Below are 19,150 nucleotides of genomic sequence, written 5' to 3' on the forward strand. Positions count from 1 at the left end.
CCAATTTATCATCGTTAATCATTTTATCATCACACAGACTGATTCTGTCTTATTGCCATCTTATTACTATTTTATCACTTTGGTTTGTAGATGCTTTGTAGTTGCAGGCCTGCTCCAAGTCGAAGCCACCATTTCAAATTTAACAAGTCTCCAAGCATATTGCTCCCACTGCTGTTTTCCCTAGCATGAATTTTAGCTAATTTAGCATTTTTTGTTCTAAATTTTCTAAATTTCTTAAAAAAAAAAAAAAAGAGGAAGGCTTAATTTGATTTGCACACAGCCTTCAAAGTCTGTTGTCTTTTTATAGAGAAAAGTAATTCAATATTTTATGTGAACCCTGGGGCAGCTATTGTCAGGATTCAATCAATGGCATGATGATAAAGTGTGAGTTGGCACTCTTCTTTATTACATGAAAGGGATGCAGCACAAAACATGTTCGTGGTTGTGTCATAAACGGGACTGCGATGTGGTGCTCGATGTCTCCTGCCGTTCATTCTTACATTAGACAGATTAGTTACTCGGCACAGCTTAGTAATCGATCCAAACAAGCAAAAAGATAAGTAACTGCTATAGTGTTTCCACTAAAGCATTTAAAAGAGTGTATGTGTGTGTGTGTGTGTGTGGGGGGGGGGGGGGCAAAAACTCATGTTGACCTCCACAGTTCAGTGACCAATTAGAGGGCAAAGAATGAAAATGAAAATGTCAACTACAGCAGTCAGTGAGCCGAGGAAAACCAGAGAAATAAATGCAGGTGTGATTCGAACGCAGATGAAAACAACACAACTTAAAGCAGAACCTTGACAGTCTGTTGCAAATGAGGGAAGAGCTCAGAAATTGCCCTAAATTGTAGCTAGATTGATGGTCTCTCTTGTAGCAGGGAAAAATCAATGTAACACGATATGAGAGATGGTATGAAACATCAGAGATAAATAGATGTGACTGTATCTATTTGTTTGTGGACATATTAATCAAGCCCAGCAGTATATCAAGTCAGAAAATGAATTTCAAACAGGCCAATATAAGATTAGCTAATCAGACAGGTCCACAACTCAAACGAAGGAGGAGTTTTACTGTTTGTTTTTCAGCTTCCGTACATCACACTCAAACCAGGGCCGCGATTTAGCCGCACAGTTGTTTTGAGACCAACAATCCTGGGCAAAGTTTTCCTGCCAGTGTATCAAGCCTCCGGAAAATAATGTGGCGCACTAATCCGGAGCTCTCCTTTTCAATTAGTGGGAAGGTCAAGATTGTCAGAAGGAAGCAAATGAAACACGGCTTAGGTTATAATGAGGCTCCACACTACAGTGAAAGCCTACAACCTTATGTCTGATAAGGTTTTCTCTTTTATTATCGAGTTCAACAAGAAAAAAATCCATTTTAGCTGAAGCCTGTGGTGGATAAAGAGAACTGGTTGAGCGATAAGTGGTTTTCACCTTATTTTTTATTATTTTATTTTTCGCTTTGTATTTTAGGCGCTATTATCAGCTGACCTTGGCTTCTCTTAATGCATCAACTTTGTTAGCTCTTGCAAATAGTCTCAGAGGAGTGTGTTGACATGGGTAAGCGGTGCATGAATCACTATTTTGCAAAGCACAACCTCCCTACCTTTTGTAATTTATTTATTTTTTTCTATTCATGAGATGTAAATACAGAAAAAAGACAGACTCAAAGTCATCCCCGTGTTGCCTATTTCCATGTCTGAGTCTAGAAAAGCCGAGAAAAGATCGTTCATTATCATGTACATATTCCCAGTGAAGGCTGGGATGCTAATATTGGTAACAAGTCTGAGGACTATTCAGCAGCATATTATGAATGCAGCCCTCCTCCTGCCTGCCTGCTGTGCTCGCCAAAGAATAAAGTGTTCTAGTCTTCTAGGTTGCGGTCTTATTCCAGACTGATTTTAATTTGACTGTTACTTCAGACAAGTCCAATCTCCGCCGTGGTGGGAAAGCACATTCAATCAGCCGCTTATGAGGCAGGTTAGAGAGAGAATGTGAAATGTCTTAGGAAAATAACAGAGGGATTGAGTCTTCATTTGTGCCTATGGGGAGGCAAATTCCAGATAACTTTGCTGGAGACTTATCTGGGATGTTCAGCAGCGCAACAAGCGAATAAGTAATAAGAAGTCAAAGTGCAGGTGCATTTATCAGTTCTTTCGTCAAAACTGCTGAGGAAGAGAGATAATATATAATATATTGGACAATACATTTGATCCTAAGACCTCTCTTCTAGCACAGAGAGAGATTCCCATTTTTTGTGAGTAGCTTGAAATCTTTCAAAACATTTCAGGTTTCTTACAATTACAACTTAGAACAGATATTCAGGACATCTCTAATCTTTCTTCATTTTATCAGATGTTATAAAGTCGAAATTCATTCAGTTTACAACAAAAATCTGCAGAAGAAATGTTCCCATCTCCTCCCCCTGCCCACTTTTAACATTACACTGTACCTAGTAAACATCAGCATGTGAGCACACAGGACGAGCTGTAATGATTAATCAGCCGAGTGATTTGTGGCTTCAGGTCAGCCAGGACTCCCTCAGAAGGTGGCGTCAGGTCAACCAAACAGGTGGCCACATTATGATGTTATGCATTATCGAGTATTTCATTTGCTTATGAAATTTTACATATGTAGACATTTTCAAGCCAATGTGAGCCAGTAAAATAATTTGGCCTTAAAATATATAACAGTTATATTAACAAAAACATTTTTTACAAGAAAATTAGGCACATCAAGATACAGAAGTGTTATTCTGTGTGTGGAAAATGTTGGTTTTGGGAGGTTGTTAGAGCAGGCTGAATAATTCACTGAACAAGCTTCAGGCTAAGTCGGTGAACTTTCTCTGTCTAACAGCACCGGCATGGCAGCAGGAAGTCAGGATGCTGGTAAATCAGCCTCAAAAAGAAAAAACTCCACGTACCTGACTGTGCCAGGATAAACAGCAACATGACACAAGTTTGCAACCAAGAAGACAAAAAAAAGAAATAATAATAATAACGCAGGAAAATTCAATTAAGCTTTAGCTGGAAGCATCTGATAAGTTTATGGAAATTAAAGTTTTATGTAAATCAGTAGTCTGCCTGGCCCAGTGCCAGATCACAAGAGGCTGCACTTTATTGCATTTAAATTAGCTGCCTGAGAAAACTAAGCAGCTCTGCCTAACAAGCCCAACAAACATTACATGAAATCTAGGGAGTGTGCTGCAGATTTTCAAAAAAGAGATTTCATACCAGCTTCTCATTCCTAAAACCTCACTGTTTGCTCTAAGAGCAATAACAATCTCGATGATAAATCAAAGATATTGCTTCAGCACAGCTTTGCCAGCGCAGGTGCTGTTCGAAACACTTGGTGCAAGACACTCCAGAGACATCGATTATTATTGTTTTACAATTCTGAACAATTCTCCCTTCAATTTCATAGACAACCAAATGAAGACTGTGACTTAAACTCCAAGCGGAAAGGCCGCTGCAGATTTGAGAGCAGCTCCAGCAGACTGCACTGACACCTTGTGGACAACAGAAGCAAGGACAGAAGCTCATGTGTGCTTTTTTAAAATTTAATCTAAGAATATATAAACGCTACTGTGTGTGAGCCATCTCCTTTTTTCATTTTATGCATTGTCGTATTGCAAGGATATAAGACGAAAGTGCATTTTAATCAGGTATTTGCATTATTAATGTACTCCGGTAGAAACAAAAATCAGTCTTCAGTGACACAGCTCATATTTGAAAAACAAAATTCTCTTTGAAGGCACCAGGGACAAGCAGAGCTGGTGGATACAAGTGAGCTTTGGTCATCGCTGCATCTGGACGTCCGCTTAACAGACGCTACCTTGAAATAGTAGAGGATGTTGTGGTGCCACTGAGCTGTGAGAAGCCACTGTGACAAGACTCGAGACTGGTCATGGAACCCCTAAAAAAACAAACAAACAAAAACAAATCAACAAACAACATTATCTTAACTTGAAGACGTAGTTACACCCAATCAAATACTAATCAATTATTCTAATCACTGCGGCAAATAAAAGGCAGCTTGCGCACAAGCATAAGGAACACACAGTTTGCATAAATGTCCCTGTATATATATTTAAAGTCTTACATAAGACCCGTGCAGTGAAAAAGTATAATAGCCTCAGTATAACACCAAAAAAATAAAAATACCAAACTGACCTGAAGTCACAGGAGGCAAGGACCTCGGTGTAGTACATGATTTTACACTTGTGGGAGGAAACCTGCAGAGAGGCCAGCACATCATCCACTCGAGGCATGCTGGAGGCTGCGCAGGCTGCGGAGCTTAGGAAACGCCACTGGAGGATGTAGAAGCCGGGCCAGCGTGTTATGTGGGAGCCCTGTTTCAAACCAGAGAAATCTGCAGGATCAATTTGTGTTCGCTGTGACGGAGGATTAAGCACTTAAGACGGCGAACGGGGACAAACGAAGGTTGTCTGAGACTGTTAAACAAAGACAGATCAAAAGAGCTTTTTATGTCCTCTCTCACCTGCACACTCTCTCCCTCCCTACACATGAGGGCTTTCTCCACCATGCTGTAGTCCTGGCCTAGTACCCAGCTCTTGTCTATAAGCTGTGGATTAACAGCCCCTAGGGAAGCGATACCATGAGTTTCCTTTCTGGGAGGCTGAGGGGCTCTCCTGGAGTGGTAGATGTTAAATACCACATCTCCTTTAGACACATCAAAGTCCCATGTGATGACAGAGGAGGCCTCTGTGATCTCTATCAGCAGCTGTAGAAAGATGTAAGAAGATTAGAAAAACAGGTCTGAAGACTGCAATTCATTAATCACGCTATATATTTTAAGCATGCAATGCATAGTTGTTCCAGTAGGTGGCACTATTACACAATGCATAAACTCTATTAAACGCAAAGAAATGTCGCCTTTCTTGCCCTGTTGTTAACTCTTATTGTCATAAAACTGGAGGCAAATCATAAGTTGAGACTGCACCTCGTATGGAGCCCCCTTGTAGATACTGGCACTTTTATAGATGGAATCAGTCAACAGGCGGTTTTCTTCACTCTCTAATTCTTCTGCTGTTCTGTACAGAAATTTGGGAACCATTCCTCCTTCTGGGATGTCACACTGAAGAAGAAGAAATAAATGTGATTAAAGCAGAACGCTTACTAATATATATCAAAATATATGTAGACATACTAGCTTGTTTTACAATAAGCATAGTGTAATAAAGTAATATCTTATGTAATAAGTTTTACTGCAATTCATATGCCATGAACTTAGATATGCAGGTTCAGTTAAAGGATAACCTTTCTCAGTATGAAATGCCATTTTATAGTTCCAACTAGCTACAGCTCTTTCACTTTCACTGTTTGCAGCTGAGCAACAACTTGTTGAGTGCTCACAGAACTGTCACAGAATTCAAACACGCGAGTCTTCCTGTAAGGACATCGTGATGTGCCCCAGATGCAATTTTTTTCCTTTATGTCAACAAAAAAAGAAAAAGAAAAGAAAACGTGATCTTTTATGTGTGCTGAGTCTGAGCCAGCTGAGCTGAGGCAGATGTTCACTGGCTAGTGGGTACAGTATGTTCTGGTCCTATCTGACAACCTGCAGCTCAAAAATCTATACAGGCCTCCAATATAGCATTTCTTCATAACAAAACAACTCAGGGTCAAGGACCTGAAGTGCAAGGTGACGTTCACTGGATTTGTAGAGAAATGTCTACCCAGATGTAGCTATGCTAAACTGGTACATGCTGGTGAAACCACATACTGCAGGTATGATATGCATATTTCTGGCTGGGCTGAGACCGACTTTCACAGGTATGGTCAATAAGCTGAAGACTTAACCTCACCATGCAGTCTCCTTGCAGGAAGTCAGGGATGATTTCTCTGTCGATGTAGTCTACCAAACCTCCTGGACCCTGGTAGTCGTTTCCAGCATAAACAAGGAACTTCTTACGAGTGTTTTCATCAATAAGGGGGCTGACCTGGCGGTGAGACCGAGAGAGCATGCAGGAAAGGGCAAAGTCACTTATTATGGACTGTGAAAGCCAATCCATAATCAATGAATAATTCAAGCGTGAAAAATGCACATGTTAGCTGGTTGATGGTGTTACTAAGCATCCATAGTATTTTATATTGACATCATCGTCCCAATAGCTCATTCTCTTTCTGTAATTTCTTACAATCCTGCCATCCATGCTACTGCATACAGCAAGGATTAAATGTGTCCCTATGGGTTTTAGTTTTACAGTCATCTTTCTTGGTCCATAAATTGATTTTTCTTTGTTTATTAGTTGCTCATTTTTCCAGCATGGCTGGACTGCACTTAGCTATTTATAATCTCTGCATCTGTACTCTACAGCTTTATGAATTCTTCCATATTCAGGTGATGCAGTCAGTTTATTCTCACCAGGGTCCACAGCACAGGGAAAACTCTCGGTGCCCGCAGTATGAGCAGGCGACCCAAAGTTTCAGGGTAATTGGCCTCAACAATTTCGATGATTCTCAACAGCGCCTTAATGCCAGGTCGCCACAGATGACGCATGTTTAGACCGTCCAGATCCACCAGGCAAGTCCAAGAACTAGAAAAACAGACATCACATTTTTTTGGTTAAAGTGCACTGCTGATTGCTCATTAACCAATGGGACACGAGCAGGATTAAACTAAATACGATTTAGGTACCTAATAGGTTGTCCAAAAACTCTGGTGTTTTCCTCACAGCGCCTCAGTCCCTCCTCATTAATGGAAAGCACCTGCAACATTGTCACAGTTAAGCGCCAACTTCATTTAGAATATCTTCACTTTTTGCTTTGTTTCCATGTAAATTAAGTCATATATTTATATTAAATTATGTCACCTGTCTCAGCAGCGCCTCCTCACCCAAGGCTCGTACTAAACCTTTAGTGTCCATTTGACCCAGACGCAAAATGTACAGAGGACGGCCATCTGAATGAGAAGGAAACACAGTGAACAATCACAAACTGCACTGCACACTTCCACCTGTAAACAAAGCTGGTGTTTACCGCTCTAGAAAGGGTATCGGTTTAGCATGTAAACACTCAAGGGGAACATCCTGTGTTCAAGTCTTAACTGTGATCAGTTGGATCAGCTGAGCTGTTAAAAGCAATGAAACCTTTTCCAAACATGGGAGTGAAGACATATGGTGCTCAGACTTTGCAGTCAATAATTAACAGGCTGTTTGAGAACTATATAAACACAAAAGCTTAAATCCCTGTGGCTTTTAAGATTAGCTGATAAAATTTCCCTCTGCCTGGAGTAAAAAAGCCTCACAATAATGGCAATATCAACCAGCATCGCTCACTCAGTACCTTTGTCATGGTGGTGCCAGTCTCCAGAGTAATAATCCTGGAGCAGTTGTGGGCGCTTCCATGTGTCTAACAGGAAATCCACCTGATGCTGTCTCCTCCAGGTCAGTGACTGGCAGAGGAACTCCCTGGCCTTGTCGAGGTTGAAATCTCTGGCCCTGAGGAAGCGTAGCACATGCTGATCCTTTGGAATCTGTACATAAGAGGTGCATCGTTAAAGATGCTGATGAATCCAAAGAATTTTTAATGCTCTGCTGGTGACAATCTCTACTATATAATCTTTGCAAATTGCATGCAGTGCAGTGAAAAAGAAATTGCCCCCTAAACTGAATAACTGGTTTGCTTCGTTGGCAAAAGGGTCCTGAAACAGCAAAGCAGCCCCAGACCATCACACTACCACCACCATGTCTGACTCTTGGTTTGATGTTCTAATTATTAAATGCTGTGTTAGTTTTATGCAGATGCAAAGGGACTCAAACCTTCCATAATGTTCATCTTTTGTCTCTTTCTTATTGTTGAATCATGAACTTTGAGCTTATTTGAGATAAGTGAGGCCTGGAGGTCTTAGGATGTTGTTCTGGGTTCTTTTGTGATCTCATGGAAGAGTTGTTGATGCACTCTTGGTGAACTTTTGGTAGGCCATCTGCGCCTGGGAAGGTTCACTACTGTTCCAAATTTTCTCCATTTGTGGATAATGGCTTTCATTGTGGTTGACTGGAGTCCTAAATCCTTAGAATTTGCTTTGTAACCCTTTGCAGATGATGGCAATGACTTTTTTGCACAGGGCCAGGGAGGTTTGAATGACTTTTTTTCCTTAAATAAATAAAACAATAATTTAAAAAATGCCTTTTGTATTTACTGGGGCTACCTTGTCTCATATTAAAATTTGCTGGATGATCTGATAAACATGATAAATATGGAAAAAAAACTAAGAAAACAAGAAGGGGAAACTTCTTTATACTTCCCCGCTTGCCGCTGTCAAAACAAATGGTACATGTTCTGAGTTTTTTCCTCTGTTTAGGGGGACTAGGCAGGGCTGTCCCATGTCGCCGTTGCTCTTTGCAATTGCAATTGAGCCCCTGGCCATATCGCTGAGATCAAACCCAGGTATCACCGGGGTTACTAGAAATGGTATAGAACAAAGGGTCTCCTTATATGCAGATGATTTGCTTCTTTATATCTCAGAACCAGCATCCTCATTTCCTTTGGTGCTCTCAATACTTGAACAGTTTAGCCTTATTTCTGGCTATAAGCTGAATCTCGCCAAGCGTGAACTGTTCCCCCTGAATGCTGCTGCACAGAAATATCAGTGTACAGCACTGCCTTTTCGAGTTGTATCGGACAACTTTACATATTTAGGGGTTAAAATTACAAGTCAATTCCATGCTCTTTTCAAGCTTAATTTCGACCCACTTGTCGAGAAAGTTAGGCAGGATTTGGACAGATGGTCTCTACTCCATCTGTCTGTAGCAGGGCGCATAAATACAATTAAAATGAATATCCTCCCAAGATTTTCTTTTCTTTTTCAGTGTGTCCCTGTATTTATCCCAATTTCCTTTTTTGTTAAATTAGACAAGATTCTCTCTGGGTTCATTTGGAACAAAAAAAAACCTAGAATACGCAAGACATATCTTCAAAGACCGAAAAAGATGGGGGGGATGGCTTTACCAAACCTTATGTTCGATTATTGGGCATGTAATATTCGTATTCTCAGGTACTGGCTACAGGCGGCAGGCATGAATAATGCCCCGGCGTGGCTGAGTTTGGAGATTTCTTCTTGTGCCTTATCCTCTTTACCAGCCCTGATTTATGCCCAAAAGCAGCCTCCGAGTGCAGGTTTTTATAATAACTCTATTGTCAAAGTTACCTTGAAAATATGGTATCAATTTCGTCGTTATTTTGAGTTGACCTTTTTTTCCCTTCAGTCACCCATTTTGAAAAATCCCTCTTTTCAGCCTTCGTTAGTTGATGGTGCTTTTTATTTGTGGGCCTCCTTGGGTATCAGGTCTTTTTCTGATCTGTATATTCAGAATACATTTGCCTCCTTTGAACAGCTCTCATTGAAATTTGGCCTTCCAAAAAGTCACTTTTTTCGCTACTTACAAATCCAGAGTTTTGTTAAGGAGAAATCCTCTCAGTTCCCATCTAGACCTCCTTGTCATGACTTTGATAACCTTCTATCGCCTCCCCCTTCATCACAGGGCCTGATCTCTTGTCTGTATGGGAGAATATGTTCCTTTGGCAACTCCTCAACCTCAGCTATTAAAATGGCATGGGAGCAGGATTTGGGGTGTGTGATTCAGGATGACTCTTGGGATAAAATTCTTTACCGGGTCCATGGCTCCTCATTATGTGCCAAACACGGGCTGATTCAATGTAAGATTTTGCACCGTGTACACTGGACTAAAGCCAGACTAGCTCAAATATACCCCAACCTTAGCCCTGATTGCGACCGTTGTCATCAAACACCTGCCTCTCTAATACATATGTTTTGGTCATGTCCATCCCTCAAACAATACTGGATTAATATTTTTCTGACTTTATCAAAGATCCTGTGCCCTTAACTGCTTTGTTTGGGGTTCTTCCTGATACAGTTGTCTTGCCGACGCCCCAAGCGGATCTGGTAGCATTTCTCACCTTATTGGCAAGACGCAGAATATTGTTATGTTGGAAGTCCCCTTCTCCCCCATCCTGGGAAATCTGGATCAGAGACGCTTTGCATTTTAGCAAACTCGAAAAGATTAAATTCACCCTGCGTGGGTCTATGGCCAAATTTTTTAAGACCTGGCAACCCTTTTTTGACCATGTTCAGACTTTGCGGTCTCGCAACGCTCCCAATTAGCCAGCTCAGACTTTATTCTATTTTATTTTATCTTATGTTTAAGTATATGGACTCTATTGTGCTTGCGCCTTATGATGGCATTTACTTACCTACTTTATACATATTTCTTTTCTCTTACAGATTTGACTTATCTCTACAACTAAGCTGACCACTCATTATGTTTGTGTTTTTTTTTTGTTTTTTTTTTCTTGGTTTGTGTGTTTTGTTTTTTCTGTGTCTGTGTGGGGGTGTGGGCTCTGAAACTCTCCACATCTCTCTTGTACACTCAGGAACTGTTATCTTGTACTCCAGGGTTTACTATTCGTATTATTAGATTGGACCCTTTCTTTTTTCTTTTTGTACACCCACTGGTACTCCTATAATTATGAGGTGGGAGTGTATGTTTCATATTGTTTTATGTTCTTCAAAAAGAAAACGGCATATTGTTCAATTTGTCTTTTGTAAAAATGGATGCAGAAACTTTAATAAAAATATCTGAGGAAAAAAGAAAACAAGAAGGGTGCAAATACTTTTTCACAGCACTGTATGTCTCTATGCATCAAAACTGAGCTAGAGTAAGAGTGGAAGCAAGAGGAAAATAACAGGTTGCGTGAGTGTCTTAGAAATAAAGGCATACTGTATATCGCAGCACCAACTGTTCACTAATGAAAGAAACTGGGTTTGTTTATTTGTGACCTTGCCCTTGTGGGTTTCCTGCAGCCATTGACGCAGCCGAATAAGACAGCTCTCCTGCAGAGGCGTTAAATCACCTAGGTAACGTCTGATGTAGTCAGCATCCAACTTGTCTACAGGACAAAACACAATAACAGCATAATGTTACACAATATTGCATGCAACAGACTGAAGACTATGGTGCAATTTCAGCATTTTTGAAAATAATTAGACACGGTGAGTTTTGCAGGTTTTTATCAAACACTTAAAATGTTGCTTCTGTTTGTTTGAGGTTTTTTGGCAGTGCAGTTATAGGAGAATTCCTGCACTGCTGTATAAATCAACCACTGATCTATTTCCCACACTTTTAATATCTGAGTCGGTAAATTCACTCTATGTAGTGTTATCTTTTGACATTTATATTAAACCTTTGCTGGGATTAGTGAGCGCACACTGACCGTCAGGCGAACCGGTCACTAGCTCTGCAGAACATGATGAGTCTTTACAGTGCAGCCCGTCCTTGGCACTGTTCACTGGGATGGCTCTGGTAGCAGAGGGGGGCGGCAGCTGGTGCCTCCAAGTGACTGTGCCAGAGTCAACAGTGGAGGTCCAACGAGGTATATAAGTGACTCCTTCTTTCTCCAGCTCTCTGAGGTAGTACTCAATAATTTCTTTACCCTTCATCAGTTGAAGGAAATGAAAGACTGAATTAATTTTGACAGTTAGGGAAGCATCTGGACCAAGAAGTGAAGGCAAATGAAGTAAAATATGCAAACCTTTTTAATGCTACTAGCATATTGCTTCATCGCTATCTTCTCTGCGGTGCTTTCAAAACCAAAAAAGGACTTAATATCCAGACTAGCCGACTGTTCGAAGCAAGTCCAGCTCTCATTCTCTGGATGAACCTGTGGAAGAGGACACGCATATGAATTTGAACTTGAACCAAACTGTTCAACCAAACAAAGCACAAGCTGAGGTTTAATACAAAATATTACATCAGGGTTGCATATCTCGTCATCACAATTTTAACTGCCTTTTAAGTAAATGGTAGGTTCTGGTGCCAGGTACTGCACATACACTCACAAGCCACTTCATTAGGTACACCTTTTCAACTGCTTGTTATTGTAAATATCTAATCAGCTAATCACTTAGTAACAACTCAGTGCATACAGGCATGCAGACATGGTCAACACAATCTACTAAAGCTCAAACTGAGCGTCTGAATGAGGAAGAAAATTGGTGCCAGATGGGTTGGAGTATTGTTGTTGTCCATCTCTTTATGACTACAGTGTAACACATCATTTCAGAAAGCTCAGATCATGCCAAACTGGTTTCTTGAACATCACAATGAGTTCACTGAACTCAAACGGTTTCCACAATCGGCAGATCTCAATCCAATTGAGCACCTTTGGGATGTGCTGGAGCAAGAGATTTAGGCCACAGATGTGCTGCTGACAAATTATGCAACTATGTGATGCTATTATGTTAACATGAACCAAAATTGATTGAATTTGTGCCACGAAGAGTTAAAGAAGATGAGAAGGCAGCTGTAGCAAGGTATACCTAATGAAGTGGCTGGTTCAGTAATTGCAAAATTACTGTCATACAAAATTCTTACTTTCTTCTGTGCAGACTGCCACATGATACAGAGCAGACATCAAAAAGCTGTGCGAAGCATCTTTTAACAGGGAGAGCAGTATTATAGTAACTCTGACTGAGACAACAGCAGCTTTAAGGACACCTGGTGACACTAGCTCTTTAGTGCCTTGAGCACACTATGGGAGGATCACCTAAGATGAATAATTCATGCACCACATATTGCATTGCCTTTAGCAGGGACTCTGTACCATCCAGCAAGCACTAGGCATTGTAAAAGTTTATATAAAAACAAAGAAATAAACCTCCTACACGCTGCCACATTCTAAGCACCTGATTACCACGTTTGACTCTCAGACTCACCGTGTAGCTGCACCTCTCACGGACAATGACTCTGTTAGAAAAAGTCTCATTGTGAACCTCAATATGGAGGGTCCTGTCTCTGCGGTTCAGAGAGTTTTTTTGGATGAAGTACAGATAATCCACGCCGGCGATCTACATGCAGAAGAAACAAAAAAAGCTACATTTACAGTTACTGTAAAAAGTCACATCTTTTATCCTCCAATAACATGTGCAAGGCTGAAATGCATCATTTACAAGTATTTCGCTAAATAAAGAGCATCTGATTTTTGTACTTCACAAAAGAAAGATCACATTATAGTAACCAATTCCTTTGCTTTACCGCCCTCATCCCCTATAAGGTCAGAGTGGAAGTACCCGTTTGAGAAGTCGTGGGGCTTCGATGTCGATCGTACAGCGCCTCTCAGTCACCAGCACGCATCCATCATCACTTTGGCTCTCACTTATGATCTCGCTCTCCACAAACATTGGAATCAATGGACACTTTGGGAACCGTCTCACGTAGGCCTGAAAGACATTTATATAGAAAAATTGATTGATTGGGTTTATTATTATGTTGTCTGTATTGATGGCTTGCCTGGGTCCATTCAGTTTGTTCCACTGGGAGCTCTGCCTCAGTGAGGTAGCTCACTGTTAGGAAGGGAAAGCTGCTTATAGGAAACTATAATCACAACTGCTGACTGAATAGATTTATAGCACTGAACTACTGTGTCAGGTTAGGGTGCTTTTTTCTGTAGTTAGCAACTTTAGTTTATGTAAATGCCTATTAAAATGTTGTATTTTGCAGACACCAACAGCCTGCAGCATTTACAAGCAGTAATTGCCACGTGTTTTAAAGACCAAAGCATGTGACCATCTGCCCTCGCCACTATCACCAGGGCTACCTGTATGCATTTACTGAGCTGCCAGGCAGGCGTTTCAAGATCTGCAGTAAAAGCTGTTACTTAACAAGGGGCAGTGCAGCTTCTGATAGCAAACTATTGACAACTAAGCAAAAGGAGGGGATGAACTAGACCTTTATGATACGGACAGCTGCCTGTGTAATGGCGCGGATAGAGGGATAAGCATTTCACCATGGGATAGAAAAGTGCCGTCAATGTCTTGAGGAACTGCGTTAAGCAGTAAAATCACTAAGTCAGCCAAGACTTAAGATTTTAAAAGTTTAAAAAGCTAAACTCTCAAAATCACACACACACACACACACACACACAGACAACCTCGCACATCCTGCACGCATCAATACAGCACAGCGTAAGAACAATCCAATCAACAGGATGAAATTATTCACTAAGAAAATTATTGGGAAATGTTTCTGTGCTAATTAAGCAGCAATGACTGGCGCTGTGCAACAGACAAACTAACAAAAACAGTATGTTTCACTGATTGCAGACAAATTGAAAGCTCTGTTCTGCCTATTCCCCCTTCAGCATTATGAGCATAACCACATAATGGAGGCACAAAATATTTAATAATATATATAAAGGGGGGGGGGAGAAAACATGGGTTTCTAGTGTTTTAGGCAAAGCAAGCCTTGAGGACTTTGTGTAAGCCAAACGTCAGTCAGACAGCACTTTTCAGCTCATTCAAATCATGTTTTACTCTTCTGCTGATATTGATCAAATGCAATTCTACAAGTGTCGTGCGTTTACAGGCACCTAGCTCTGTTACATAAAGGCCCCGGAGAGTCATTAAGAGATGTCATGACAGGAACAACAATGGCGTCAAGGTTAAATATTCAGTAATATCCAGGACACTGATTAGCACTGTTAGCCTGAACAACAGCTGCCAGTAGCATTGAGGGAGCTAATGAGAAGCTCTGAGGTAAATGGAAGCAGAAGAGGATGTTAGCTGTTCATTTGGATTCTCCTCTTTAAGCTGTCACAGGCTTCTTTCTCTTCTTAAAGGAGCTGTTATTTAGCTTTCACAAAGGGCTTATTTTGAGAGTCTTTTCAATAACCTGCAGTGACGCAGGAAGAATTTCAGACCTGCAAATGTTCCATGGGGAAGCATCAAATGGCTTTGGTGTAGGTGTTAGCCACACAGTCTATTGTGTTAACTCTGTATAGCAGCTGCACGGCAAACTGTAACCGCTGCAGCATCGCAGTCTCTACAACCCTTCATCAAGGATGTTGCACAACACTTTGGCTTAATGTGTAACTTAAGAGAAAACACCAAGAGCAGACCGCACAGGTGAAGGTGCCCCTCACGGAAATCCGTATTTATCTTTCTTTTGTCCTACTTTTGCTTTGCCTGGTGTTCTTGAGCTTATGGTTTTAGCCCAAAACTGCAATTTGCAGTGATGGGAAAGCAATGCATCAGTATCATAACAAAAAATATTCCATTTAAAGAAAAGCCAGCTTATAGCATGGAATTTTAATGGATTTTTTCCCCCTGTGTAACTATTGAATACTGTTGGAATAATGGAAAGTGAGTTATATAAATATAGCTGCAAAGTTTTCTGCTGACAAACTCTGCTGTGGCCTCTTTTTCTTAGCGTTGCATTTTGTTTGCTTTCTAAAGGATAAGAGAACTGGTCAGCGTGGCACTTAGATAACTTACAGCTGTTCTAAAAACCGTCCCACAAAACAACTCGAGAACGCCCGACCTCTGCCCAGGCAACACATGATAAGAAAACAACAACCACGCTGAATGACTTACAGACACCTCAAATACACACTCACCAGCCACTTCATTAGTTACACCTCACTAGCACTGGGTTGGACACTCTTTTGCATTCAGAACTAACATTATTTCTGAGATGCTGGAAACATTCCTCTGAGATTTTGGTCCATATGGACATGACACCATTACACAATTGCTGCAGATTTGCTGATTTCACGTCTTTGTGGTGAATTTCCCAAAGGTGCAATCTATTGGACTGAGATCTGGTACCTGAGGCGGCCAGTTGAGTACAGTGAACTGTGGTCATACAGCTTTGGACATGGTCAGCAACAATACTCAGGTCGGCTGTGGTGTTTAGACAATATTCAGCTGGTACTAAAGGGGTCAAAGCGTGTCATGGAAATATCCCACAATCATTACATCACCAGCAGCCTGAACCGCTGATACAAGGCAGAATGGATCCATGATTTCAAGCCGTTTACAGCAAATTCTGACCTCACCATCTGAATGTTGCAGAAGAACTCAAGACTTATCAGACCAGGCAATGTTTTCCAATCTTCTGTTGTCAAATATTGGTGAGCTTCAGTTTCCTGTTCTTAGCTATTTGGAGTGGCGCTCGGTGCGGTCTTCTGCTTCTGTAGTCCATCTGCTCCATCTGTGCTGTGCACTCTGCTTACCTTGGCAGCCCAGTATCACAGCGTTATGTAAAAGACCATTTCACACTTTGCCTTTCCAAATGAAATATACACACATGTAGCACTTGCAGTAACAGCAGAGGGAGATACTTTATTTCAAGCCAACATGAAAATAATCATGGGAGGAAGCATTTAAACTGACATCATTAACACATTTACATGTAAATATATACTAGCCACCTAGCTTAATCGTTTCTGGTTATTAAGGACCCTTGAATGTACTTCATGTGTTTTTGCTTACTACTGACTTCTTGGCTTTAAATATACTATCTCCCCCTGTAGGTAATGCAACCATTATCTTTTTTCCCTCTCCAAAGTTAGAAGTGGACAGGGTGTACCGGCGTGTTTATTACATGTTTTGCTGTGATACTGGGTTGACTTTGGCTGTAAAGAGTGGATCCTTTCAGCTCAAAGCAGTCTGGTTATTCTCCTCTGATTTCTGACATAAATAAGACAAAAAGTCTAAGAAATGTAATTCTAATGCAAAAAAAAAAATCACAATAGATCAGCAGTTTACAAAATACCCTGAACAAGAACGATGCCACGTTCAAGGTTACTTAAATGACTTTCTCATTCTGATATATTCTTGATTAAACCCCACAACCTTTGCATTTGCCAGACTCTGTATAGATAAGAAATAACGAGATTGACCGAAATTTGTCCGTTTTTGATATTTGCGCCAAATGAGCAGTTAAACTGACGTACCAAGTGAAGTGGCTGATGAGTGTGTAACCCTTGGCACGCGTGCCACAGCTGGCACGCGAAGGGTTAAGTGATGGCACGGCATGCAGTGAAATAATCTGAGAAGGTGTATTTAAAAATAAATATCTAAGGCTGGGCCACCAATGCACATCACAAATTAGCTCACACAGAGCTAATGACAGTACAGCTAATGACAGCGCGTCTTAATGACAGTATCTAAGCTAAGAGCCCCACCTCCTTGTTTTACTTGTAATTGGCTAAAAATTACACAGACGAGAGGGATGTAGCTAGCTAGCCAGTCCTGTGAATTATGGCCTCGAAGCGAGCGAAAAAAGATGATCCCCGGTCTTTTATGCCAATTTGGACGGAAGACTGGGGTTTTGTGCAACAGAAAGATCGTGCTGTATGTGCCCTTTGCCTCGAGAGTGTTGTTTGCCGAACTTCCAGTGTTAAACGACATTTTGAGACGAAACATCAAAAAACCTTCAAGGATGAGGCAGAGAAAGTTGAATCAATTACACGTGCTGTGTCAAGATATGAGAAGCAAGCAAGTACTCTAAAAGTTTTTACAGCTGCAAAACATCATGGAACTGAAGCAAGTTATCGTATTGTTAATGCAACGGTTGATATGGCACTTTTTTAGATGGCACTTGTCATCAAAAAGGTTGCCTACCCCTGGTTTTTGCATAACCATTCAACATCAAGGCCAGTTGCCAAACACTAAATTGCAAGTCTGGTTTTGAAAAAAGGAGTCTTTATTGTGCTGTGTGTTTTCATGCAAAAAGAAAGAAAAGCACCCTTCAGGTTATTGTATTTAAAGCAGCACAAGCAGGCAAGAAAAAATATGCAGCCTTCCAGTAAGTCAGTAAACACGCAGCACAGACTGCAAGTAAGTGAATATCAAGAATGAGACAAATGACCCTCTGAGGCAGACAAGGCTACTGACTATTTTCTGAAAGTGTCTGGTCTCTTTTACATTGCCACCTAACCATGGAATGAGCTGGAAAACTTTTGAAATCTAAAATTTATTTATTTATTTATTTTCATGAGAGGAAAAGCTGAACAGCATCTGGATTGCAAAAGGTCAGTGCCCTAGAGTGAAAAGCAGATTGCCAAACTTTGATCCCTAGTTTGTGTATAAAGGATATTTTGCAAATATGAAGCTCATATTCAATGCTGTGAGCTAGGAGGCTGCATATATACATACGTACACAATCTGTGAATTTAAAAGATTCCTCAATATAAGCACGTCACTTACCGCCATTATCAACTCAAACGGGTGCTTGTAGACCCGAACAGGGGACTGGTACTCCTGCACCATGGCTGAAGCTCAGTCAGTAGCAAACTCTGTTAAACTGCCACAGAGATATGACACGGCAGCTGTCAGTATAGATTAGTGGAAAGGGCACGTCTTCTTCTTCTTCTTAAAAAAAAAGTCTACATAACATGAGCTGAGTAAAGGTCAATGAGGGGAGAAAGAGAGGACAGTGACATTCACATGACCATAATTAGGGTTGAAATATAAGCTGTGTGCTGCAGAAGGAGAATTTCAGAAAGTTTTTTTGGAGCCAGTTGGGATGTTTTGATCCATAGAGAAAATGTCAAAGTTCAAAGTTTGTTACAATGTAATGACACATAAGCAAACACAGTGTCAAGCGGTTTCTATAGCGGAAAGAAAGACACTTTGACTTACAGAAATGTTTTCTTTCCGTGCCGGCAGGTTGGCTTACTGTAGCTGTCCAACTATATGAGGGTCCATGTCGTCGGCTGAGAGAAGAAAGCGAGCCTCTCGCCTACTTTCCTGCAATGAAAACCGCAAAAGAAAAACATTTCCTACCCGTCACTTTGACCGTACAGCAGACTTTTGACTCCGCCCCCTTTTGGCCAAACAGGAAATCAACGTGATGTTTGAAAAAAAAAAAAGTCGTTTTGGTCGCACATTTTCAAGTAAAATTTCACCCGACACTGATAAACACGAAATGAACAAAAGACTGTAAATTCGTGATTTGTTTTTTTATCTGTCTAACATTATTGAATATTTTCTACCGCCTTTCTGGACTCGGACACAAAGGTAGGAGGGCATATATACAAAGCTTTTTAAAGCTGTTGTTGTACCTTACCAGACGACATGATAAACACGGAAAATGTTTGAAAAATTATGTCAAAAGTTTGTTAAACAAAAATAATGTGTATTGTTGTTTATTAGTTTGTTTATATTGTTGTTTATTAGAAAAATGACAAACTTCACATTTTTAATCTAAATTTGAAGTCAGAAATTAGTGAAACAAAATATTTAAACGACTAAAACGAATTCTGTTCAGAAATGCATGTAAATTGCTGGCATTTGTCATCTTAATAGAAAAATAATAAAGACAATAA

At 40.6% G+C, this 19,150-nt stretch overlaps 1 protein-coding gene across 1 annotated transcript; it reads right to left on the reverse strand.

Moving 5' to 3' along the window:
* Positions 1 to 2,579: 2,579 nt before the first annotated feature.
* sec14l1 (SEC14-like lipid binding 1) lies at positions 2,580 to 18,617 on the reverse strand. Its single transcript, XM_084926392.1, has 16 exons — positions 18,465 to 18,617; positions 18,030 to 18,126; positions 13,110 to 13,259; positions 12,756 to 12,887; positions 11,573 to 11,701; positions 11,255 to 11,474; positions 10,821 to 10,930; positions 7,307 to 7,496; positions 6,835 to 6,923; positions 6,660 to 6,730; positions 6,387 to 6,558; positions 5,827 to 5,961; positions 4,962 to 5,096; positions 4,500 to 4,742; positions 4,172 to 4,350; positions 2,580 to 3,914 (listed from the first exon to the last, which is right to left on the reverse strand). The coding sequence occupies exons 2-16, from the start codon at positions 18,090 to 18,092 to the stop codon at positions 3,830 to 3,832; spliced, it is 2,103 nt and encodes a 700-aa protein (XP_084782518.1). The 5' UTR covers positions 18,093 to 18,126; positions 18,465 to 18,617; the 3' UTR covers positions 2,580 to 3,829.
* Positions 18,618 to 19,150: the final 533 nt, after the last annotated feature.

This window comes from Perissodus microlepis, chromosome 4 (assembly GCF_051167445.1).
Source record: "Perissodus microlepis isolate ML-2025 ecotype Zambia chromosome 4, ASM5116744v1, whole genome shotgun sequence".
NCBI lineage: Eukaryota > Metazoa > Chordata > Actinopteri > Cichliformes > Cichlidae > Perissodus > Perissodus microlepis.